This window comes from Neophocaena asiaeorientalis, unplaced genomic scaffold, assembly GCF_003031525.2.
Source record: "Neophocaena asiaeorientalis asiaeorientalis breed wild unplaced genomic scaffold, Neophocaena_asiaeorientalis_V1.1 scaffold11, whole genome shotgun sequence".
Classification (NCBI taxonomy): domain Eukaryota; kingdom Metazoa; phylum Chordata; class Mammalia; order Artiodactyla; family Phocoenidae; genus Neophocaena; species Neophocaena asiaeorientalis.
In genome coordinates, this window is record NW_020173124.1 from 488,315 (window position 1) to 515,207 (window position 26,893).

Below are 26,893 nucleotides of genomic sequence, written 5' to 3' on the forward strand. Positions count from 1 at the left end.
CATGTTTCTGCTTGGGTTTATCCTGTATGGGACTCTGTGCTTTTCCTGGACTTGGGTGATTGTTTCATTTCCCATGTTAGGGAAGTTTTCAGCTATTATTTCTTCAAATATTCTCAGGCTCTTTCTCTCTCTCTTCTCCTTTTAGGACCCCTATAATGCAAATGTTAGTGTGTTTGATATTGTCCCAGAGGTCTCTTAAACTGCCCTTATTTTCTTCATTATTTTTCTTTATTCCATTCCATGGCAGTGATTTCCACCATTCTGTCTTCAGCCCACTGATTTGTTCTTCTGCCTCATTCAGTCTGCTATTGATTCGTTCTACTATATTTTTTATTTCAGTTATTGTATTCTTCAACCCTGTTTGGTTGCTCTTTATATTTTCTGACTCTTTGGTAAAATATTTTTATAACTTCTTGCTCTGTGCATTCATTCTTTTCCTGAGTTCTTGGATCACCTTTACAATAATTATTTTGAACTCTTTCTCAGGTAGATCGCCTATCTCCACTTCACTTAGTTGTTTTTGTGTTTTATCTTGTTCTTTCATCTGCAACATATTCCTTTGTCATCTCATTTTGTTCACATTTCTATTTGTATTTTTATGTATGTGGTAGTTTAGTTACACTTCTCAACCTTGGAGAAGTGGCCCCCTGTAGGGGATGTCTTATGTGTCCCAGCATTATACTCCCCTTCACTCAAGGGCCAAAGACCAGCTGTTTCCCCAGAATAGGTTCTGACTTGTGTTTATGGACTCAGTTTGGCAGGCTGCAGTATGGTGGTTTTCTAGTTTCTGGTGTCTTTCCCCTGGTGAGTGAGGCTGGTCTAAAGGCTTGTTCAGGCTTCCTGGTCGGAGGGTCTGCCCACTAGTGTTTGGAGCTAGGTGTTGTCCCTCTGGTGGGCAGGGATATGTCAAGTGGTGTGTCTAAAGGTGGTTGTGGGCTCAGGAAGTCTTTAGGCAGCCTGTCTTCTGATGGTTGGGGCTGTGTTCCCACCTTGTTGGTTGTTTGGCCTGAGGCGTCCCAGCACTGGAGCTTACAGGCTGTTGGGTGGGGCCAGGTCTTGGGGCCAAAGACCCAAAATGTCTGCCTGAAGCCAGAGTGCACGTAGGTCTCTGCTATGTCTGCCACCTTTTATGACCCCAGAGAGAGCTGTAGCCATCTGCCACCTCCCCAGGGACACTCTAAGACTAGCAGGTAGGTCTGGCACACGTTCTTCTGGAGTCACTGCTTCTGCCCAGGGTCCCAGTGCCTGCGAGACCTAGGTGCACCCTCCAGGAGTGAAGTCTCTGTTTCCCCCAGTCCTGTGGAGCTCCTACAATCATGCCCTGCTAGCCTTCAAAGCCAAATGCTCCGTGGACTCCTCCTCCCAATGCTGGACCCCTAGGCTGGGGCAACTGGTGTGGGGCTCAGAGCTTTCACTTCTGTGGGAGAACTTCTGCAATATAATCAATCTCCAGTTTGTGGGTTGCTAATCTGGGCAGTATGGGATTTGAGTATATTGCGAGTGTGCCCCTCCTACCATGGTTTCTTCTTCATGTCTTTGGATGAGGAATATCTTTTTTTTTTTTTGGTAGATTCCAGTCTTCTTTATTGATGGTTGTTCAGCAGTTAGTTGTGATTTTGGTGTGTTTGTGAGAGGAGGTGAGCTCACGGTCCTTTTACTTCACCATCTTTCTCAACTGAAACTTATTTTTGAGTACAGTATAAGCTAGAGATAGAATTTTACTTATTTCTTGCATGCGAATTGTACTAGCAAAATTTATTAAATGCAGTTCATTATTTTTAAACTGATTTGTAATATCAACTTGTTAACAAAAACATTTACAAGACGTGTATGTGTGGATCTGCTTAAGTCCTCTTTTCCATTTTACTATTCTTTTAATAATATCACACTCTTTTCATTATTATAACTTTATAATTGAAATTCTTGTCAAGGAGAGACTACAAATTTATATTTTTTCAAAATTGCCTTAGGTATTATTGGAATTTTGCTGTTCCATGTACATTTTAGGATCAGCATATGAAGTTGCATGAAAAAAGTTACTTTCCCATCATGAAAATTACATTTTCTCCCTTTATTTAAAGTCATTCTTTATGTCCACTAATATTTTATAATTTTCTCTATTACAATTTTGTGCCTCTGTTTTTATTTCCAGTTTGAGAAGTTTTGCTTAATTACACGTTTTAACTGGTTATTGAATGTAAGGAAACCTTATTTTAAGCCATGTTGTTTTTTTAAATGATAAACTGCTCTGATTGGCTAAAACAAAACATCAGAATGAATCCTATGGAATAAAAATATTAATCTATAAAACTGAATCCTATGGAATAAAAATATTAATCTATAAAACTGAAACATATATACCAAGTCATAATGTAAAACACTAATTTACTACTTTATTATGGTCAAGTTTGAAGCCATTATTTTAAGGTTTTTTGGTTTGTTTTTTAGTGAGAATATGTCGATGAACTGTTACTGATTTTGTATGTCTGGAAAAATCTTTATTTCCCTTCATTTTGAATAACAGTTTAGGGTTATATATTTCCTTAGGAGTGTGAACATATTTCTAATGCTTCTGGTGAGATGCCTGCTTAAATTCAATTATTGTTCCTCTGTAGATAATCTCTCTGTTACTTCTGGTAGCATTTTAAGGTTGTCCCTTTTTTTATGATTCTCTGAAATTTTACTTTGATGGCTGACTTAATTTTATGATTCTTTTTCAGTACTCAGAATTCATTTTCAATCTAAGGACCCATTTATTTCCTCTTTTGTAGTAAACTCCATTATTGTTTCTTGGATGATATTTTTCTTTCCTTCCCTCTCTTCTTTGTCATTTGTTGACCTCTACTAGCTATAATCATGTTGGACCTACCAAATTACCTTCCAAGTTTCACAACTGCTCTCATTTTATTCTGTAATTTACATATTAATTCCTCACTAATTATCATACCATTGGTTCATTCTCACTTTGACTAGTCCAACATAAACTTTATCAATTGGGATTTCTTTTTAATTTTTATTATTCTGACCATATTTTTCAGTTCTAAGATTTTTAGTTTTCATTTTAATTATTATTTTTTTCTTATATAATTTTAGCCTCTACGGTTTTACCATTTCTTGTACTTCTTATAAACATGTATTCCTTTTCCTCTCTGATGAACTCCCCCAAAAGTTATAAAAGTCTCCTTCTAATTGTTCTATTATTTGTTTTCACTCATCTGCTGGTTGGTACACTTTTATTTTTAGCTGTATTTCTTTAAAATCCATCTATTGTGGAATTTGAATTTGCAGACTCTCCTTAATTTTTTAACCTCTCTTCCAGCACTCATTCCCTGTAGTTTGTTGGTTCAGTTGCCTTCACTTGGCTCCTGGGCCTTAAGCTGCAGCCCTGTCTTTCATAATTCACTTGGATTTTTGCTCCACAGGGCCTATGAGAGCCTGAAAAGCCATCAATGTGTAAAAGACTGATGTTAGTGTTGGTCACAGGATTGTTTCTGTATTCTCTAAGCCTCTACGGCAAAAACGTCACATAGGACATTGGTAAATGAAGGAGATGGCACAGCTTTAATTCAGCCTTATTTTCCTATGTGGCAGCCTCACCCCAGTCCCTGGTTCAAGCAGGCTTTAAACTTGCTCCTGTTCCTCTATATTTCAGTCATTCTAACTGCATTGTATTTCTGTTCTGTTTGTTTATTATTCAAGAAAAATCTTATTTTGTGCTTTGAAATTATGCATCTCTTCTTAGTTTTTATTTTTTATAATTATCATCAATCATGCTATGTTTTTAAAGCCAGAGATAATCTCGGTGTTTTAATATCATGTTGACCAACAGTCTTGACTCTTCAAATATGAAAAGTGAAACATGGCATTTTCCCTTTGCCATACTTTGAGTTCCCAGAGGTTAAAAAAATAGACCTTTCATCTTTATTTGCCACTACCTAATAATCTATGGCACATTGTAAGCATGTAATTAATACACATTTAAGTGTATTTAGTGGCTCTTCATCTCATCTTTTATACCTCAGAGCAAAAATTTAATTCTACATGAATTGAAAGATAAAGAAGAGAGCCTTCATCCTATCCTTTCCCCATATTCAGATATATAAAGGATCTAAACCTAAATCTGATTTGTAAAGGTATTTAGAACTCTCTTCTATCTTTAAATACTTAAATTCAAGCAGGCTTTAAACTTGCTCCTGTTCCTCTATATTTCAGTCATTCTAACTGCATTGTATTTCTGTTCTGTTTGTTTGTTTATTATTCAAGGAAAATCTTATTTTGTGCTTTGAAATTATGAATCTCTTCTTAGTTTTTATTTTTTATAATTATAATCAATCAATCATGCTATGTTTTTAAAGCCAGAGATAATCTCGGTGTTTTAATATCATGTTGACCAACAGTCTTGACTCTTCAAATATGAAAAGTGAAACATGGCATTTTCCCTTTGCCATACTTTGAGTTCCCAGAGGTTAAAAAAATAGACCTTTCATCTTTATTTGCCACTACCTAATAATCTATGGCACATTGTAAGCATGTAATACACATTTAAGTGTATTTAGTGGCTCTTCATCTCATCTTTTATACCTCAGAGCAAAAATTTAATTCTACATGAATTGAAAGATAAAGAAGAGAGCCTTCATCCTATCCTTTCCCCATATTCAGATATATAAAGGATCTAAACCTAAATCTGATTTGTAAAGGTATTTAGAACTCTCTTCTATCTTTAAATACTTAATCACATGTCAGTGAATTTACTTTTTTCATAACTAACTGGTAAAAGATGTATCAAAATGAAATGTGTTTTTCCAGATTTATCAAAATAGAATATCAAAGGGGTTCCGAATTAAGATGGCAGAGTACGAAGAACCTGAATTCATCTCCTCCCACAGAAACACCAAAACTACAACTACATGTGGAACAACCATTTCTGAGAACAATCTGAACACTAGCAGAATAGATTTTCTACAACTATGCGTATAAAGAAAAGGTTACATCAAGACAAGAAGGAGGAGCAGAATGGTGTTCTAATCAGAACCCACACAACTAGTATAGTGGCACACAAGCAGGAGGAATATCACAGCTGCAGAGGTGCTCCCTAAGGAGCAAGGGTTCAAAGCATCACATTGGGCTCCCATCCCAGGGGACTTGCACTGGAAAGAAGAGCCCCATCTTTGAAAATCAGTGAGGACTATGTCCAAGAGAGCTTGAGACTCTGCTTTTGAAGAGCTCGTGCACAAACTCCAAGTTCCAGTGCAGAGGCAGTAGCTTTGAAAAGCACCTGGGTCATGAGATTCATTGACTGATTTTAGGGCATGTGCCACAGTGGCAGGAATCTGTTAGAACTTTCTCCATGTACAGAAGTGCTGAAAGGCAACATGTTTTTAAACTCTCCTTCTACCTAGCTGACCTAGTGCTGGGAGGCACCATTTCTGTCATTATCCATCAACCCAGCTAACACTGGGCACCCTGTCCCAGTGTTCCCAAGGACCTGTCCTGCCCAACTCACCTACTTTGGCCAGTTCATCCAAAGTGGCTCCTTCTCTGCCCAACCTGGCAAGCTGCCTTGGATGACAATGGTGTCCCTCCAAAGCAGCAAGCACTTTGGAGAGTCAGCTCCACCTATCAGGGTGCCAACAGGACACATTCTACATATCGCCACTCTTTCAAGACTAGGAGACATAGCTGATTATTCTAATTACCTAAACAAACACAGACTTAGGCACAATGAGGCGACAAAGGAATACATTTCAAATAAAACAACAAACCAAAATCTCAGAAAAAAAGGTAAATAAAATGTAGCTAGATAAGCAATTTATGTGATAAAAAGCTCAACTAGGCTCACCAAACTTGGGAAACAAGTGAATGAACTCAGCAAGCTCTTCTACAAAGAGAAAATATTAAAAAGAGAACCACTCGGAACCAAAGGATACAGTAACCAAAATAAAAAATAGGGGGAAGGACCAGCAGACAGGTTAGTGGAAATCACCCAATTGGAAGAGCAAGAAGAATGAATAATTTAATGAGTATGGTTTAAGAGACCTCTGGAACAATACAGTGCAAACTAAGATTTGCATTATAGGGATTCAAGAAGGATAAACAGAAAGGAATAGAAAAACTTTTTGAAGAAATAATGACTGAAAACTTCCCTAACCTGGCAAAGGAAAGAGACATCCAAGTCCAGGAAGCACAGAGAGTGCCAAACAAGATGAACCCAGAGAGACCCACACCAAGACATGCTATAATTAAAATGTCAAAAGTTAGAGAATCTTAAAATCAGCAAGAGAAAAATAAGTAACACACAAGGAAACCCACAAAGACTATCCAGTGACTTTGCAGCAGAAACCTCACAGGCCAGAAGGAACTGGCTTGATATATCCAAAGTGCTGGAAGAAAAAACTTACAATCAAGAATACTCCAGTGAGGTTATCATTCAGAACTAAAGAAAGGAGAGATACAGAGTTTCCCAGACAAGCAAAAACTAAAGGAGCTCATCACCACTCAACTGGCCTTACAAGAAATGTTAAAGGGGCATCATTAAATGGAAAAGAAAAAGCCACAAATGAAAAAATATCCTACTGGTAAAGGCAAACATGTAGTAAAGGTAGTGGATCAATCACTTCTAGAGCTAGTATGAAGGTTAAAAGACAGAAGTAGTAAAATTATCTACCTCTAAAATAATTACATAAGCAATACACAAAAAGATGTAAAATATGACACAAAATACACAAATTGTGAACAGGGTCAGTAATAAATGTAGTGCTTTTAGAATGTGTCCAAACTTATGCAACCATCAACTTAAATAACATATATGTAGGTTGATATATGAACCATATGGTAACCACAAACCAAACATCTATAATACATACACAAAAAATAAAGGAATATAAACATAACACTAAAGAAAGTCAACAAATCACAAAGGAGGAGAATGAGAGAAGAACAGAATAACTACAAAACAACCAGAAAATGATTAACAAAATGGCAATAAATACATAGCTATCAATAATCACTTTAAATGTAAATAGACAAAATGCTCCAATCAATCAAAAGACAGGGTTGCTGAATGGATAAAGAAACACAACCTATATATATGCTGCCTACTAGAGACTCATATCTGAAGACACATACAGACTGGAAAGTGAAGGGATGGAAAAAGATATTCCATGCAAATGGAAACAAACAAAAGCTGGGATAGCAATATTTATATCAGACAAAATAGACTTTTAAACAAAGACTGTAACAAGGGAAAAAGGAGGGCATCACATAATGATAAAGGGATTAATCAAACAAGAGGCTATAACATTTGTTAATATCTATGCACCCAGCATAGGAGCACCTAAATACATTAAGCAAATCACAGACATAAAGAAAAAAATGACAGTAACACAGTAATGCTAGGAAACTTTAACACAACCACGTACATCAATGGATAGAAGAAATCAATAAGGAAACAAACATTGACTTAAATGACACATTAGATCAGATGGACCTAATAGATAACTAGACAAAATTCCAACCCCAAACAGCAAAATATACATTGTTTTCAAGTGCACATGGAATATTCTCCAGGACAGATCACATGTTAGGCCACAAAACAAGTCTCAATAAATGAAGAAGACTGAATTCATATCAAGCATTTTTTTCTGACCATAGTGTTATGAAACAAGAAATCATTTACAAGAAGAAAACTGTAAAAAAACAAACGTGGAGGCTAAACAACATGCTTCTAAACAACCAATGGGCCATTGAAGAAATTAAAGAGAAAACAGAAAAATACCTTTGGACAAGTAAAAATAAAAACAAAATATCCAAAATTTACAGGATGCAGCAAAAGCAGTTCTAAGAGGGAATTTTATACCAATACAGGCCTTTGTCAAGAACCAAGAAAAATCTCAAACAATCTAGCCTTACAACTGACACCACAGAAATACAAAGGATAGTAAGAGATTACTACAAAAAATTGTACACCAACTAATTGAACAACCTAGAAGAAATGGATAAATTCTTAGAAATATACAATTTTCCAAGGAAATAGAAAATCTCAGCAGACCAACAAACAAAAGTGTAGGACCAGACAGCTTCACAGGTGAATTCTATCAAATCTTTAAAGAAGAGTTAATACCTCTCCTTCTCAAACTATCCCAAACAACTGAAGAGGAAAGAAGAATTCCAAACTCATTCTATGAAGCCAACATTACTGATACAAAAACCAGATAAAAGAAGTACAGTAAAACAGTACAGTAAAAGAAAGTTACAGGCCAATATCCCTGATGAACGTAGGCAGTACAGTGTTTGACATTAGTCTTAGCAGTATTTTTTTGCATCTATCTCTTCAGGCAAGGGCAACAAAAGTAAAAATAAACGTGACTATATCCAATTAATAAGCTTTTGTACAGTGAAGGAAACTATCAACCAAACAAAAAGGCCAACTACTGAACAGAAATATGTATATACTTTGATTAAATTGTTTTCAGTTTAATTTACCACAATATAAATAGGATCTATAACTCAGCAACAACCTCCCATGGCATCTCTTAAATGTCATCAAACATAACATAGCCAGAGTTATCTTCATAAAACAAAAGTCCTATTATAAACTTACCTTAGAACACTCCATTGTCTTCCCTTCATCTACTGAAAAAAATCATAACTCCTTATTTTGAATATTAGTATCTCAGTATTCACTGTGCCATTTTCACAATAACCAAAGGTAGAAACTCGTGTCCATAAACAGATGAATGGATAAATAAAATGTGTTATATACATACAATAAAACATTATTCAGCCCTAAAGAGGGGAATGAACTTCTGACACCTGCTACAATATGGATTAACCTTCAAAACATTATACTGAGTGAATTGTGCCACACACAACAAAACATACATTGTATGATTCCACTTACATGAAATATATACAATAGCCAAATTCATCGAGAAAGACAATAGATGAAAGATTACCAGAGAATACAGGGAGGGGGAATGGGGAGTAACTGCTTAAACAGGGTTTCTGTTGAAAGAGAGAAAAATGATTTGGAAGGACTTCCCTGTGGCACAGTGGTTAAGAACCCACCTGCCAATGCAGGGGACACGGGTTTGAGCCCTGGTCTGGGAAGATCCCACATGCTGCAGAGCAACTAAGCCCATGTGCCACAACTTCTGAGCCTGCAGTCTAGAGCCCGTGAGCCACAACTACTGAAGCCCGCATGCGTAGAGTCCATGCTCCACAACAAGAGAAGCCACTGCAATGAGAAGCCCATGCACCACAATGAAGAGTAGCCCCCACTTGCTGCAACTAGAGAAAGCCTGTGTGCAGCAACGAAGACCCAAGGCAGCCAATAAATAAATAGATTTATTTTAAAAGTTTTGGAAATAGATGGTGATGGCTGCACACTATTGTGAATGTACTTGATGTCACTGAATTGTACAATTAAAAGTTGAAATGGCAAATGTTATGTTTTATATATTTTTTACCTAATTTTAAAAATTAATAATGTAATATACTAATAATGTAGCATACCCCAAATTATTGAACAGTACACTTTTAATGAACGAGTTGTATGGTATGTATATTATATCTCAATGAAACTTTTTCTTTAATACTACTTATCTTGGCAGACCAAATCCTTCAATATTGGACCTCTCTCTAGGACTCGATAGCCTCATCTCACACCATTCATGCCATGAAACCCATGTTCTATTCATGCCAAATGATGTGTCCCTCCTTGTCTACACTGTGCTTTTTCATGTCTTTATACTTAAAATTTTCTGAGCCTTTAGTCTAGAAGAGTAGTTTGTAATCTTTTTTGTTCTGAGGACTTTTACAGTCTTAAAAAGTATTGAAGACTCCAGCAAAAGTTTTGTGTATGTGAGTTACGTCTATAGCTATTGTGTTAGAAATTTAAACTAAAAAATTTGTTTTGATATGTATTAATATATTTTAAAAAACAAAAATGAATTGACTGCATATTAATATAAATAACATCTAAAAAATAGCTGTATTTTTTTAAAATGAGAAGACAGCATTGTTTTATCATTTTATAGATTTGTTTACTCTCTGGATTACTAGAAGACAACTGGATTCTCACATCTACTACGTCCAATCTGTTGTGTTGTTTTAGTTGAAATTTGTGAAGAAAATCCAGCTTCACACAGCAGTGAAGTTGGAAAAGGAAGGAGGGTTTTAACAGCCTTTTCAGATAATTCTGGATATGATTTTATACTACAACAACACAAATGGTAGTTACTTAAAGGTTAGCTTCCGTGTGGAATCAGAAACTATAGTGATGAACTTTTCCTATTCTATTACATTAAAATTCATTCGTCTATCTTATACTCTGAATGGATCATTTACCCAGGCATGATTTTATCATGTCATTTGGAAAATATTGGTTCCCTGAGTTATGCATATCCTCCAAATGCTGACAATTTTAGCATGCAGTACCCCCCCACCCCAAATCATTAGTAATATCACTACACATCTCATCAGAAGTATGGGAAGCTATCAAGCTAACTATGGTGGATACAAGTCTTGAAAATTTTAATTTTTACTTGAAATCTTGATTTTTATTTGCAATAAATAAATAATGTAGGTCATTTTCCTTGGAGTGACAGACTCATTGTATTTAGTCTGCCATACACCCAGGTTTGAGTAACCATAGTTTGTTCCTATTCTTTTAAGTAAAAAATGATATTCCTTAAAAAAAGCATAAACTCAAATAATGACAGAAATACGTGGTATCCTTCAGGCAACTATACTTCAGAATGCATCAGAGTTCCTTATATGTATTTTATAATATCACACAGCATATTAAAGAGATGTGTATTGAAGGATTAATATTTAATAAAATTATTTTACTTTTTCTTCAAGGACATTCTTAAGTGAAACTGGCTTTTTTTTTTTTTTTTCCTGCTATTAAGTGGCAGTGAAAAATGCAATGACTACTAGTGCTGTTTGGTGCCACTGTATTGATTAGTGCTAAGGTACCAGCAATTTAGCCACAATGGCTTTTGCACCATTGGTGCAAATGTCAACACAGTGGAAAGGCAAATAAATATCTAGTATTATTATGAAAATAATTTTGATCTCTTATTATGAAAATAATTTTGAACATGTATTGGGAGACCCTAGGAACCACATTTGGGGACCATTGGTCTAAAATTCTTCCTTCTCCACCAGGCTCAACAGGCAGACTCCTATTGATCCCTTACATTTCCTCAACTCATCTCAGTGACATCCTCTGCGCTTCCTCAGAAAGATTATTTATTCTCTAGGCCTTTAGTATATTATAGAGTCTAGTGAATTTCAATGTCTTTTTACTCATAGTTTTCTTCTTAAACTATGGCTTCTAAAGGTCTATGGACTCATATTCATCTTTATACCCAGGGTACCTGACAAAGAATCTGGAGCACAGAAAATGAATAAGTTAGTTAATAGATTACAGATGCAACATAAGCACTTCCAACTCTGAATTGTGTCAGTCTAGGAAAATGGAGGGAGGACCAGAGAGAATTATAATGTAAACTTCATAGGGATAAACCCAAAGAATCAGTAATTCTCGAATATGTCTCAAGTCTATGATCAGTACAGTTATAGTTGCATCTTCATATATATACACACACACAGGGAAGCCAAAATGGCATGTGCTGGAATATACAAATTGTTATGAAATTATCCACAAGTATAGTAACCTAGAGAATAAAGAAACAAGAATGTGTATTTGTATATGCTTGAAAGTACACACTTGAACTGATTTGGAAAGGCTGTCAGGTTTGAATAGGCAAAAGGGATTGTGAGGATATTAAATACTGAAAGAACAAAATAAACTGTGACAGGCTTAGCATGGGATGGCCATGTACAATAGGGAGTTTGATGTGTTTTTCACATGAGTAAGCATATGAATAGATGCTGGATCTCACTAGTTATCAGGTAAAATGTATATTAATATAAGTTGACTTTTTAAACATATTGGTCATAAGCTAATAAAAATTATAAAATCATTGTCAAAAGTGTGGGAAAATGGATCTTTTTATAAACAGTTAATGAAAACATAAATTGATATGGTCTTTTTGGAGAAATTTGACCAGTTCTAAAAAAAAAATAAAACAATGATTTTGCAGTTCTATTTCTAGGATTCTATGCTAAAGAAATATTCACATGTGTGAAAAAACATATTTATGTGCACAAATGTTCACTGTGACATTGTAGGTAGTGATAAGACACCAAAAACAACCTAAATGTCAGTGAGAAAATGGTTAAATAAATTAGTTTACTCTTAGTATAGGATAGATACAGGCTTTCAAAAGAATAAGATAAAGCCTTATCTTAAATAGCCTTAAAAGCTTTTTAAGATATATTGTAAGTGAAAAAAAGCAGGTGAATATTGTATCATTACATTTTTGTAATTAAAAATGATACACACACCTCAAGAAAATTCTGGAGGCATGACAGCTGTCACAAGTAAATGGAATTGATGTTGCAGGGATGAGGCAGAAACTTCAGTTAAAAATCCATATTACTTGAACATTTTATAATTTATGTATTATTTTGCAATTTAAAAAGTAATGAAAAAGATTGACCTCAGTATAGTGAAATTGGAAAAGTGAGGAATATATGGAAATCACATAGAGATAGAGAAGAGAGAGATGCTGAATGAAGAATATGAAGATTGTCCCTGTAAACGTTGGATGACAGGAAAGAGGTTTCTCTAAATTATAATGTGTAGATAATTCACACAATATTATGTTTGAGTCCTGTAAAATATTAAAAGAAGTATTGTCCTGTAGACTATTAAAAATATTTTTAAAATATTAGATTATTTAATAACATTTTCTCATCAAGACTGTCATATATATGAACACAAAAAATCTGATACTTGAGAAAATAAAATTCACTGAATATAATTAGGTAGATATTCTTAAAGATATAATTTCACCCACTGGAAGAAAATAAAATTAGTAAGTTTTATACTGAAAAATTATTTTCCATGAATTTTAATATACTTATTAATAAGAAACATTATAAAGGAATATACTGAGTGTTCCATGATTAGAAGCTAATAATCATAATATTCACACTGTACATGCTAGCAGTTAATTATTTGACTTTTGGGGGTTTGGATGTTATAGTTTCACTCATTCTTGAATATAAACTCTAGGAAAATATAATTGCTACATGCAATTACCACTCTAATTTCTCTACTACTCCAAATGATACTCATTTCCACCAAACTGTTTAAAAATAAATTGTTGTACTTACTTTCAACAATTACTTGTCTGTCTTCCCAGTTATCTTTAATAAGCTGTATATTTCCAAAGTGTGCATCACTGTAGAAGATTCGGTTGGTACCTTTTCTTCTTTGATTATAGTCAAAAGCCAAAGCTATGACATTCTTGAAATAATGTGGATTTTCATATGGCCTTATTGGTGAATTTAAATTGGTTTCATCAGAAAGATGTATACTTTTTAATATTGTTCTCCCTGAATACAGCAAATAGCCTTCATGCCTTAAGCAAGTAACTCCATCCTCTGCTAAATATCCATGGGCACAAGCACAAGTTCTCTGGGAATTTCCTCGATAAAGACAGAGTTGCTGACATCCCCCATTGTCCTTGGCACAAACATTGGTCCCTAGGGAGAAAAAGAAGGTACACACACGTATGTCTGTGTTTTTTCTTTTGTTTTCCAGATAGTTTTTTCTTAGAAAAATATTAAAAATTTAATGTTGAATATTCTGGGTTATTTTATGCTTAACTTTTAGACTGGTCAGTATAAATCCAAACACTATAAAGTACTGCTATTTTTAATCACTTCAGTTTAAAACCTGGGATTTTTTAATTTCAAAGATCACATTCTTCTGCTCCCCTGACCATCCAAAGAGAAGCATAAAAAATTTCCCTTAATCAGCCAGTTAAGTGCATAACCCTTTTGAAACTTGATACTGAGATTACAATAGGTTGTATATATTGTAATCTTTGGTACAAGTAACTGATTCACTCAAAACATGAACTGCATTCACCAAAAGAAATAGGCAGTACCTTAAACTTGGTGTCGATGAAGTATATAAGATATCAAAGAAATTTATGGCTCTAATGTGCCTACCTTCCTAAGTATATTGGGCATAAGTTTTTCCCTCCAGTTTTGAGTGAAGATATAACATGATATTAAGATTTCTGCATCAGACTAATTCTCCTCTATGAATCCATCATCCTCTCCAAAATTATTATACCTTCCTTTGATGTCAAGAAAATTAATTACAATTTACTCTAATGGACATTTAAAATGAACATTATCTTAATGGAAGTGATATTAAAAAAAATCCAAATCATGTCATATCAGTTTCAAAACACATATTTTAAAGAAATGATGACTCTGGACTTATTTCACACTAATAGCAACCTTCTGGAGCCATCATCACTTTATGTATTAAAATATAGTCTGACATAAAAACAACCTTTTGGCCCAAGTAATGTGGCATATTTAGTTAGTTCTAAATAAAGTGTGTGACTATTAAAATATATATATATATATATATAAAATCAAAAAAAAATTTTGGCTGCTTTTTACTCTCTAATATCCTAATTGTGCTTTGTATATACTTCATTGAACATGTATATTTATCAAGTGTTTCTATATTACTTAGTCTAAACCTATACTGAAGCCATACCAGGTATATAACATCCATATACATGCACTGTCCTAGGCAAAACTATCCATGAACTATTATATATTTATTTCATTAGGCTACTATATGATTTTTGTAGGAAATTAGATGTAAAAAAATAGGGTCTTGAGGTTTTGGACTCATATAAGAATTAATCCCTAACTTAAGTTTGATAAATAAATGTCAAAAAAAATAAGAGAAAGAAATAACATAAAATGTATTTATCATACAAGAGTGCTGACCTTTCTCTCTTACTCGGTTAAAGATTTTAACCTCCTTCAGGTTGACTCCAAGACCCGTTCTCATGGTTACGGTTTCTGTGGCGTCATTCTTGTGGCCCCTTCTGATGGACCCGTTGGCATGTGCTCTGCCAAGAAATTGAACATACGTGATCAACAATCTTTAATCCAAATCAAGCCAGTTATTTAAGCTGAAGGTAACAGATGGCCCAGCAGAATGAAAAGAAACCAACATTAGTCTGTGACATTGAAAGGGTTGAGCCTGGAATAGCAAGAGTGACTGCCTCTTCTGTGGAAATTACATGGTTTTGTGAGATCCTTTCTGTGACCTTGCTAAGGAATGGCTAATCCTACAAGGGTAAAGCAACTGGCACTAAAATAACATTTTGAGACTCAAATACTTATGAAAAAATAAATTACCTGTCAGACCAGTAGATGTACGCCCCAAAGACTGCAACTGAAAACATATCCACATTGCTCCCTGACAGCACCATCTCACGATTCCCGCCAGTCTCAAGGTCAATTCTTTCTATCTTGTCTATACGAGCATCACACCAATACAATTTATTTTCCTAAGGTTGATTGAAAAGTAATATTACAAGCTGTTTTTGATTGTTATATAAAGAAAATAAGAGAACACTAAAAGTAGACTAATGCAAGTTGGCAGTTAATGCACTTTCAATACTTAAGAAATCCAACAGACCTCATAGTCAATGGAGATGCCATTTGGCCATGCTATTCCCATGCTTACGAGGACAACCTTCTCTGAGCCATCTAAACGAGCCTTTCCAATGGACGGCATCTGTCCCCATTCAGTCCAGAACAAGTAGCTGAAATTAAATTGTAGATAAATGCAGATAAACACAAAACTGTGTAGTATTAATAACAACAGCAATACCATTCATACTAACAGAAAATAACACCATTTAAAAATCAATATATGTGTGTATTGTTTACAAAATAATTTTTATTATAAAAAAAATTTAACCATTCATAGAAATCACAAGGAAGAATTTCCAAAATACTGTTTACAATAAAATAATTTTTATTATAAAAAAAATTTAACCATTCATAGAAATCACAAGGAAGAATTTCCAAAATACCTTTTGTACATGCTGCTCCCTATCTGAAATGCTTTTTTTAATCTACTTGCTTAATTCCTTCTGTTTTTTTAATATATCAAACATTTCCCTCAAGAAGCCTTCTGTGTTCTCTCTGATTATTGCACCATATACTCTGCTTCATAGCATGAATTAGAGTGGCAAATTTACACTTGTGTTTCTTTACAAAGTTACCTTTTATTAATATTTTTTGCTCCCATTAGACTTTAAGCTCAGTGAGGACAGTGATCTTTTTTCTTATTCACTATTATACCTACAGCACTAGGTAATTTATGAATGTATACATGAATACATTATAACTTTCAGTTCTGTCCACTTAGATTGCTAAATGGCTATTCAACTTTGAATTTTATAAATCATCTTGTGAAGGCAGCTTAAAACATGAATTTATACAAAGCAGACATTCTTATTTTAGTAATCTTTTAACGTAATGTGGAAGGACTGTGGAAGAAAATAAAATATAAAAGAAAGAAAATCCACAGTATGCTGAAATATGTCAAAAAATGAAATGTTAAAAAACAGAAGGTACATAATCCATGTTTCTTTCACCTATTTATTCAATAAATATAGTATTTATATTACAATACAGAAATTCATGCTTTCAGATAAATCAGATCTATTCTTTTGAAGTTATGCCCAGTGAAGTTTTATTCATCTGTCAGATAACAGCAATGACTGACTAAAGTTTAGAAAAATATGGCAATCATTGATTCAGTCAGGTAAAAATGAGTGTGTATTCTGTGCATATTTGAATACGGATATAACAGCAATCATACACAAGGAGAGAAAGTGAGACTGCATATAGGAAAAGCAAAGAAGACCTACATTCATATTTTGTATTATTTATCCATGAAAAATTATAAACTACATAAAATATGTATTTCCTTTATGCATATTTTGATTTATTTTAAAAGTCGAATTTTTCCCCCTGAAAATGCTGTACAAAATAAATGCATTGGACTTTTACACCCAGACAAATATGAGGTGTGGCTGGAATCCCAAGTATATTAATCCTGAAGAAACTTTCATTCATATTTATAAGCTCTATAAATCAAAAAGGGAAAACTTTGTAGCAAGAAATCCAACTAGGGCTTCCCTGGTGGTGCAGTGGTTGAGAGTCCGCCTGCCGATGCAGGGGACACGGGTTCGTGCCCCGGTCCGGGAGGATCCCACATGCCGCGGAGCGGCTGGGCCCGTGAGCCATGGCCGCAGAGCCTGCACGTCCGGAGCCTGTGCTCCGCAAAGGGAGAGAGGCCACAACAGTGAGAGGCCCATGTACCGCAAAAAAAAAAAAAAAAGAAATCCAACTAATATTGGTTAGATCTAGGTTGAAGCAGGCATGGAAATATCTATATTTCTATTAAAATTATGATTTTTAAATCTTTAAGGGACATTGCATTAAAAATTATTAAAAATAAAAACACTATTTTAACTGAGAGGTAAAATGTTGCTTCATTTAACTTTTCAAGGAGAAATTTTAGCATTACTAATGACACTAAAATGACAAGTCAGTCATTTGTTAAGATGACAGGGATGTTACACTGTGAAGGAGGCATTTTGGGAGCCAAGACAGATCTGCGCTTATTTATTCAATCTGATTCTTGTCATCTACTTTTACTACACTCCAGAGTTCAAATATGGGAGGCAATGGGTATAATATACTTTTTATTTAATAGTAATCTTTCAAATGTACTAAATGACTAATCAAAATATTATACCGAGTAGGTCAAATCAGCCATTTAACGTATTTAATTCTCACAACTTTGGAAATTGTAGTTCAGGAAGTTAATGATCCACAGTCACATGGCTGATAGGGGAACTGCACTCAGGCTTTACTAACCCAGGGCTATATCTTCTTCTCTATGCTGTCTCACCAAATAGAAATATAATACAACAATATAACAATCTTAAATCAAGTGAGATTTTCCCCTAAGTATAAGGAATATAACAAAGATCTCCATACTTGAAAAACAAAACAAAACATGAAAAAAGTCTTAATATTAAAAACAAGTCTCTTTTTTCCCCTAGTAGTTCCTATTTTTTTGAAATTTGCAGTACTTCTAGGCAGGAGGCTTAGATGAATGGCAACAAAATTAGGAATAAAAAAATATTCAAAATAAAACTATCTTGAATACAGATTTTACTCAAATTTTCAGCAGTAATTTGACACACTGTCACAATATGTAATGCCAAAGCTGACTGCAAGCATCACTTTTATGGCTAAAGTATTTATCAACTTAATACAACTAAAATATTCTACACTTGCCAAAATTAAGCAACATTTTATGATGGTCAGGCAAAGAATAATTTATTTTCTCCCTAAACTGAAATTGAAAGTAAAGAATTGAATAGAATTAGCACCTTGAGAACCTTTGGGAATTACAAACCAAATACAGAGAAAGAACACTCTCTAACTTATAAAACTGCAGCAAGAAACTTATGAATAATTTGAGTGTAATTTACATAGATGTGCTTGGGATATCTTTAATGAACATAGATTCTTCATATATAGACGTGATCTTCAGCAATGGGAAGAAATGAAAATTTTTTCACTGGTTTTTGAGACTCCATGGAAATTAACATTCAGTGATGGTATTTCAAATAGATGTTGTCCCCATTTAAGTTCAAATTTTGCTGTAGTGGAGTGTTTGTTGGATTGTATGATATAGCCAAGAAAATTGCCTTTAGAGTATTAGCTTGGTTAATCTAGCCCTGAAAATACTTTCCAAGGCTATCCCAGATCCAGAAATTTTCAAAATTGTCAAAATCAAATGCTATATTGTATGATCGACATTTCTCTGGATAATAATTTGTTCTACACTGAAAATTCCCTTATTTACAGAAGATTATAGTTACAGAATTTAAAAACAGAACACTTAAAAAAGACATTCAAAAGTGGTTTGAAGGATTATAGAAATACTATCAGAAATCATCATAACACAAATATCCCTTATTGTCTTAATTAGACACAGAAGTTCTTGGCAGGAACATGTGCAAAGAATATATATCACAAGCTAACTTCCAATTAATTACTGACATTTGGTTAATAGGTACAAGACTCCATTTGGTAGTGTTGGAGTTTCCAAAGGCCTAGCATACACTTAGTGGTCCCCAAAAGTTTTTAAACTTACCATATGACAACTGTACTGATGTCAGAATTAGTTTACACACAGGTGCTCTTATAAAGGAAAACAAATGTTTTTATGTCACGATTAGATTCAAGCTGAAAAATATACTTTCAATGTATTATAAATGTCCTTGAATAATTTCAAATAAATATTTTTGGGGAAATAAGGCCAACATGAAAGCTAAGCTCCAAAGTTGGTGGGGAAAGAGTAAAGGAGTATGGGCAAGAAAGAGAAGAACAAACGTGTCTAAATTGTTAAAGAAATAGTATTAAATATGATTCTTATATTTTAAATATATGAACCATAGTGAAAAGCCACTAATTTGAATCAATCATTTTCTTTTAAGGTTTTTTTGACTGATAAACTGTTTCTCTGGAGCATAGATCTGGGTTGCAGTTTTTACGATAAATTTACTATTTCTTCCTATTCCTATCCTTTACCTAAGAGAGTATGAAATAGATACTTATAAGATATGCTAGAGAAAACCTGAAATAACCAAAAATTGCCATGCTGGCACAAAAATGAAGATCACATAATTCTCTTATGTAGGCAGTTGCCTTGGTTGAAAAGAGAATCAAGAATGTCATTGTGTACTCTGTGAGAGTGGAGGTCAACAGTGTGTTAGTTTATCTGTAAAAATAAGAAAAACAAAAAACAGAAGCCCTGTAGGCTTTTATATATATTATACACATATAATATATATTTTGTATATAAGGAATAGTAGCTTAGCAGTTTCACTAGAATCACTTAAAACACATATTAATTGAATACCTTGTAGGCCAACGTGTCAATGTCTCCATCTTCAGGCTAAAGCACAGGGAAAATAATATAGTACTGTCAAAGTCTGAATACATTTCATGAATATGTGAATTGACATCCTTCATCGCCTATGAGGAATACAGTGTATTCCTCTATTCCTGGGAGGGCTTCTTCACATTTCCTTTTTCTTCTCTGTGCGGTTTTTGTTTTGAGAAAGTATTACATGCCAATCCCAAATCACTTTTCAAGCCCTGAATTGCTTAAGAGGCTCCTGCAATATAAAAAGAACTCAACCACAGATAGCAGAACACTCTGCTAAAAGGAAGAGAGTCTAGAGACAGTAGAACCTTGAATACTACTTTCTAATTTGTTTTTGACAGTGGTTCGGTGGATGATTCTCAAGTGTATACTTTCATTGCAGTCATGCACTCATTCAACAAATATTAATTAGGTACCTATTAAGTGCTAGGAACTGATAATATGAAATGAATTGGACTTAGTGACCCTTATGAAGGTCACTGTTTAATGGCAGAGGCAGATGGGTAAGTAAAGAATTACCTGAGAACAATGCTACCAGCAATGCTTAAAACTTGCTAGTTGTAAGTCTCTACACGACATGAAAGTAGGGGCTTCAACACTGAAACTGTGGAAGTGCTGTGGTGAGAGAAGTTATTATTCCTACAAACAACTTCAGAAATAAACCTTTCCTTTGAAGCAAAATAAACATACAGGCCATCTGGGTTGTTCTCTCCTTACGTTTAAGCTTAAAAAATATTTTTAAGTTAGCATTTGTTCTTCAGGCCTTGTTCTGGTTTTTGTTATTCTTTAGTTTTACATTAGATTCCTTCTTGACTCATTACTTTCCAATATGAAGTAATTATATAAAACAATCATTATGTGTGTACCCAGCCAACACTGGAGAAGTATGGAGAAACAGGCTTTAGAAAGAAAAATTTCTTTGGCATCTGTAATTCCATAGCATGTTAGACTTATCACCCCATATTATATTTTTAATTCCTTATTTTATGTATCTATTTACAACCTGCCTCCTTGCCCATCCTTTCAATAAATATGTACATATACATATACATTTACGTGTACATATATGATATTCGTTTGCTATTTACATGGTTTAACAATGGTTTTCCTGAGTGGTCCATCTTTTATTCACTTTTGGTATTTTCAGTATATAATATTTGATGTTTCCCTATAATCTATGAATTTTCCTATGAAATATTTAACACTGAGATACCTAGGGCCTAGACTCGTAGTGCTCATGAGTTGATTTGGAATTCTTAAAATATTATACAGAAAATTTTAATTTGTTTCATGAACCCCAAACCATCTTAAATAGCAGTCATATGCAACCTATCCTGGATATCCCATGTCGAAACACACTGAGGAGATTTCTATAGGCAAATAGAGAAAGGAATATCTTAAACTTCTCTTTTACCCTTTACCACATTTTTATTAGTCAGATCCCTTAAGAAATTAGGAAAAGGTCCTACAGTTTTGTGTGGCTATCGCTGGTCTCCATTCGACATAGCTTTGGTGGTCTGGGCCTTTCTGGGATCTCTTTCTCCTCCACCAGCTCAGAGCTGCAATTATAACCCAGGGCATTTTGATAATTTCTAGTCCTTCTTTTCTCATTTTAGCGGGAGAGGTAAGGTCCAAGATTTATGTTTAGAGGTTAAGAAATGAGAATAAAGCATATTGGAAAAAAGTAGGTGAGACCTAACTATCTTTGAAAGAAGAGTGTCTACAGTAGAATTTTTCTAGTGAAAAATAGTATCGCACTTTTCTTTCATTTGTCCTAATTTGTATGCCTCAGAGACTTGTAGAAAAAGGTGGCTGTGATTTGAGGAATAATTGTGGTATTTCTGAATTACTTGACCATCATGGTATATTAATATTATAAACTATCACCCTGATTCTACCATTATTTCTATTGCAAAATTTAATTCCTTCTTCTTTATATGTTACCTCGTCTTCAGATGTAAAATACATTGATACTTTAGGAGATGGTGTTAAACTATGCTATACTTTTGCTATCTCAACAGATGTTAAACTGTCATTCAAGACCTTCTGTATATTACTGGGCATATTCCAAAAGCATATATGTATATATAGTCAATGAAAGACCATTTAACAATATGTACTTTTTAAACACCAAAATACCATGTAAAGCTGAATCTCTGCCATGGAAAGAAACACTTTTCAGAAAGTTATATATGGTTGTAGAGATATAAAGCTAAATTAAGAGAGGCAATGTAGATCCAACTGCCTAACAAGAAAAAAAAAAAATCACAGAGTATTTGTGTTTCACTTAGAGATCATACATCATGGGAGGTTAACCAACTTTTTCGATATCATACTGTGACTTTCTATGCATCTTTTTTTTTAATTGTAGGTAGAAAATGACTTTTTAGCATAAAGAGAATTATTACATTTTAAGTTTTTTAAAGAGAGTGAGGCCTTACCAAAAAAAATAAAGAAGTCAACGGAGGGGAGAAACTGAATTTTCAAGCTGAACTAAATTCATATACACTTTCTGTTTTGCATATGGCTACATTTTAAAAGACCTCAAGTCTCCATTGCTCACAAACAGGCTTCATGCCCACTTTTCAAGGCACATTTATATCTTGGATTCAGCTAATTTACTCCATTATGGTTCACCTTTTCTCTTGGTAATACACCTGCTATGTTTTAACATCAAACAGAATATTAAAATGCTGTACTTTATTCCTGTGATATGAATTTTGACACTTAAATGTCTATGTAATATTACCTGGAAATCAGTGTTTGATTTCCAGGTAAAAGTTATTCAAATTTTTACATAGAGTGGTCATTTATAAGTCCTTCTCCCCCCACCCCGAAGTCATCAGTAAACATGTAGATAAGGTATTAGAAGACACATATCACTAATGTTTCCAAGCAGTAATAAACATTTCCTGAAAATAAACCTAATATTTGAAAAGGTATACCAATTCTTAACTATGAATCCTAAAAAGTATCTATCCATGTGACAATATCGAAGAAAAGTTTTTAAGAAGAAGTGAAGACAGAGAGAAACAATATTTAAAATATTGTTATACATGTCGAAGATTTCTTGTTCTGTGGGATGAAATGTAAATCTTGTTTGGGGGGCTCAAAATTAATAAATCAAAAGTGCTTACTGAGATCCTCCGGCTAAGTCAGTGCTGAGCTCAGAGTCACAATGGAGAGAAATGGAAAACTTAAGAGACAGATGGAGATAAGGAATGACAGGATTTACAGACAGATGGAAATAGGTGATGAAAACCTATGGGAAGTCTGAAGTAAGTTTCAATCTTGTCAGGATGAAAGAACCATGATAACACAAAAAGAGACGCCATGGTTAGGAAAGAAAGTCAGTAGATGAAAACTAGGAGGACATGGTAAGTTTCAGAGACAGTTGGATGTTCAAATAAATCATTTCTAAAGGAAATTGTAAATATAATTAAAGGAATGGAGATGAAATATTGGATGTAATGTAGTGATTAATGTCAGAAACATGAAAATATGTTTAAAAGATAAATATAGCAAGAGAGAAAATAGCATACAGAGCTTTAAGTGAGGAGAAAGATGCTCAGAAGAGAAATACAATGCTCAGAGGAAATACATGGAAGGAGTCAGAGAGAACAAGAAAACTCAGAGTTAAAGAAGGTAACAGAAAAAATAAACTCTTGAGTAGATAAATGATGGAGAAATGTCAAGGAGAAGGCAAGGGGTGTGAAAAAAAATTTGAAAAACAAAATCTGGATTTGGCTGTGGATAAATTTAGAAATTCCTGGAAAGAACTAAAGCTGAAAATTCATTTCAGCAGTTAAGTGAGGAGACATTTACTTCTATTCTAAGAAGTTGAGAAGTAAACGTGCAGAGAAAAATAAGACAGTATTTTTCTTTTCAAATAAGAGGGATCTGAGCCTATTTGAAAGCAAAGGGAAAGGCTTCATTGAAAGTAATAAATTAAAGATGATCGAACAGAAAAGAACAGTTACTGCAATGAGATGCCTGAGGAAATAGATGCCATCGTGTCCAGAATAAAAGTGAAGTAGATTTAAGTAAGAAAAAATAAAACTTTCTCTGAGGTTATATGCACTTATTTCAAAACATTCACATTATGAATTTGTAGATTCCATTTTCCCTTACCATCACATAGTCACTCTATTACAATTAACCACCAAATCCATTTAACTGCTTTACTAATCTCTGACAATTTTGCCATCTTCTCCCTTCTAGCAGACGTACTTAGGGACTTTACGGCTCATGTTGTTGATCCTATGAACATCCCAGCTCCTGGTTCCTCATCTTATCTGTTCCAGGGACCTTCGTCTCTCTTTTGCCTCTGCCTTACATTACTCTGATCTCCTGTTCTTGGTTTCCCTCCATTTCATCACTAATTTCTAGACCTCACCTCCTGATTGGCAACTCATAGTTATTCCCTTACAATTGCCAGCTTTGAATCTGTCACCACCTGCTCCTCGTTTAGCCCATTTTTCCCCGTTATTTTGCTACTGCTAAGTTGCTGAGCACTATTACTCAAGGTCATATAAATACCCCATTAGATTCTAGAAACCATTCCAGCTGGACTCGTGTTGCTTGGAATCCTTTTATTCATATTATACTTTATTCATATTCTATTCACCACAATAGTTTCACCAAAATTTACTTATTCATTTAAAGCTGCTAACTCTACTCATATCATCTATGAGTTTTCTTCAATTTCACTAATTTTAACCACTAAAAAATATTCTATTGCTATACTCTATCTCTTTCACTTCATCTCCAAAAAAAGAAGAGAACTTTCCCTAATTTAATCCTCCCATTTAAATTTACCTCATTTAATCTTCCCAATAACCAAAAAGGATATAAGCGTTTGAGATCAAGATACTTCAAAAGATCCCAAAGGTAGGAAATGTCCAAGCTGGGCTTCCAAACCATAGTGGACACTGTTGGTGCTGCACTTAGACATCCTCAGATCTTGTTTCCTATTTCTATGTACTCCAGTGCCCAGCTCCTGTGTCCTTTTGTTTTTAGTAGCTCACACATCCAACTTTCTTCAGAGGACAGCTACTAGAATATCTTCTTTCACAAGTAGTGCTGAAAGCCAGAAATCTTGGGAGTGTATGTCTCCCCAGGATTTTTGCCCTTATCCAGTGAATAATGGGGTGGGAGTTCAAAGTCAAGCTCCCCTGCTAAGTGAGGTTTACCCTCCAAAGCTTTAAAAGGCATGTCTATGGTCTGGACTTTGCTCACAGTTGAACCTTTGTTTGGTCCCTTTCCTATCTGGCTTCTTCTGACTTGAATTCTCATTCCAGGATCTGTTTTTTTAGAGATACCTAATTTTTAAAAACAATTTAATTAATTAATTTATTTTTGGCTGTGTTGGGTCTTTGTTGCTGTGCGCAGGCTTTCTCTAGTGCAGCGAGCAGGGGCTACTCTTCGGTGTGGTGTGCGGGTGTCTCACTGTGGTGGCTTCTCGTTGTGGAGCACGGGCTCTAGGCACACGGGCTTCAGTAGTTGTGGCATGTGGGCTCAGCAGTTGTGGCTCGTGGACTCTAGAGTGCAGGCTCAGTAGCTGTGGTGCACAGGCTTAGCTGCTCCATGGCATGTGGGATCTTCCTGGACCAGGGATCAAACCCTTGTCCCCTGAATTGGCAGGCAGATTCTTAACCACTGCGCCACCAGGAAAGTCCCGAGATACCCGATTTAAGATGCAAATCTTATCTATCTGCTATCTGTCCTCCATTCTTCCTGTTCCATTCTATTGCTTCTTCCTTGACAAGGTTCCTCCTACACTCCTTGGAATCTGTCTCCTTTTTTTTTTTTTTTTTTTTTTTTCGGTACGCGGGCCTCTCACTGTTGTGGCCTCTCCCATTGCGGAGCACAGGCTCCGGACGCGCAGGCTCAGCGGCCATGGCTTATGGGCCTAGCTGCTCCGCGGCGTGTGGGATCTTCCCGGACTGGGGCACGAACCCGTGTCTCCTGCATCGGCAGGCAGACTCTCAACCACTGCACCACCAGGGAAGCCCTGTCTCCTCTTTACATGCATTTTCTTCCACCCCTCTGCCTATGAATATGTGCCCATACTCCCTGACCCCATACTAAGAAAAACTTTCTGTGTGCTCTACTACATTCTCAATAAACTTGCTATTTTTTCCTCTTTTCCTTCATTGTCAAAGTTTCTGTCACTGTAGTCTAAATATGCTGGCTCTACTTTCTAATTATCTTTCACTTATTAATTCTTTATATTTGGCTTCTGCTCTTGCCAGTTTCCTGAAATTCATAACAATTAAAAATGTCATCCTGATCATCAATTGCATGTTCTGTTTTCTGCTTTTATCTCTCCTAATCTCTTTCCTGCAGGCACATTCTTCTCCCTAGAACTCTTCCCTTGATTTCTATGATACAGTGATTTCCTGAGGACTTGAAATGGCCTTTTTCCTCTTGCCTCTTTCCTATTTCTTTTGCCTTATTGTTAATTTTCCTTTTTCTCCTCTTAATCACATTATCTCCTAACTGCAAACATTCTTCATTTTTGTCCTTAGACTTCTTTTTCCTTGGATAATTTCATCTACTACCATGATTTATTGAAGAGCCTGAACTCTGTTGGAATAAGGAATAACTTTACACTTATCCAACTCCTGATTCTATTTATACTCTACTAAATATCTCTTCTCCAGAATTTGCTATCTCAGGAAGAATCCATGACCTCCAAGAGAATTCTATTTAAAAACAGAATGATATTGTTAAGATTCATTCTCATGCAAAAAAGACTAGATCTTTCTAAATCCAAACTTAAATCTCATATGTATTTTAAAATCTTCTTCCCTCTTTCCAACTTTGATCTGACTCCTTGTGGCCTGAGGACTTGCCATGAAAAAGTCACACAGTTTTTCCATTTACTGCTCTTTTCTATTTATTTTAGTCTCCCACTTATTGCCTCTTACTCTCTCCATTTCTTGGTTT

General features: G+C 34.7%; 1 protein-coding gene across 1 annotated transcript in view; it reads right to left on the bottom strand.

The window, feature by feature from the left end:
* The window catches only part of LRP1B (LDL receptor related protein 1B), a 1,787,379-nt gene that overhangs the window by 438,310 nt on the left and 1,322,176 nt on the right, over window positions 1–26,893 (bottom strand). The window contains exons 38-41 of the mRNA XM_024744102.1: window positions 15,599–15,725; window positions 15,316–15,467; window positions 14,899–15,023; window positions 13,252–13,623 (exon numbers count right to left, since the gene is read on the bottom strand). Coding sequence (XP_024599870.1) covers window positions 13,252–13,623; window positions 14,899–15,023; window positions 15,316–15,467; window positions 15,599–15,725 — 776 coding nt within the window. The remainder of the gene's footprint in view (window positions 1–13,251; window positions 13,624–14,898; window positions 15,024–15,315; window positions 15,468–15,598; window positions 15,726–26,893) is intronic.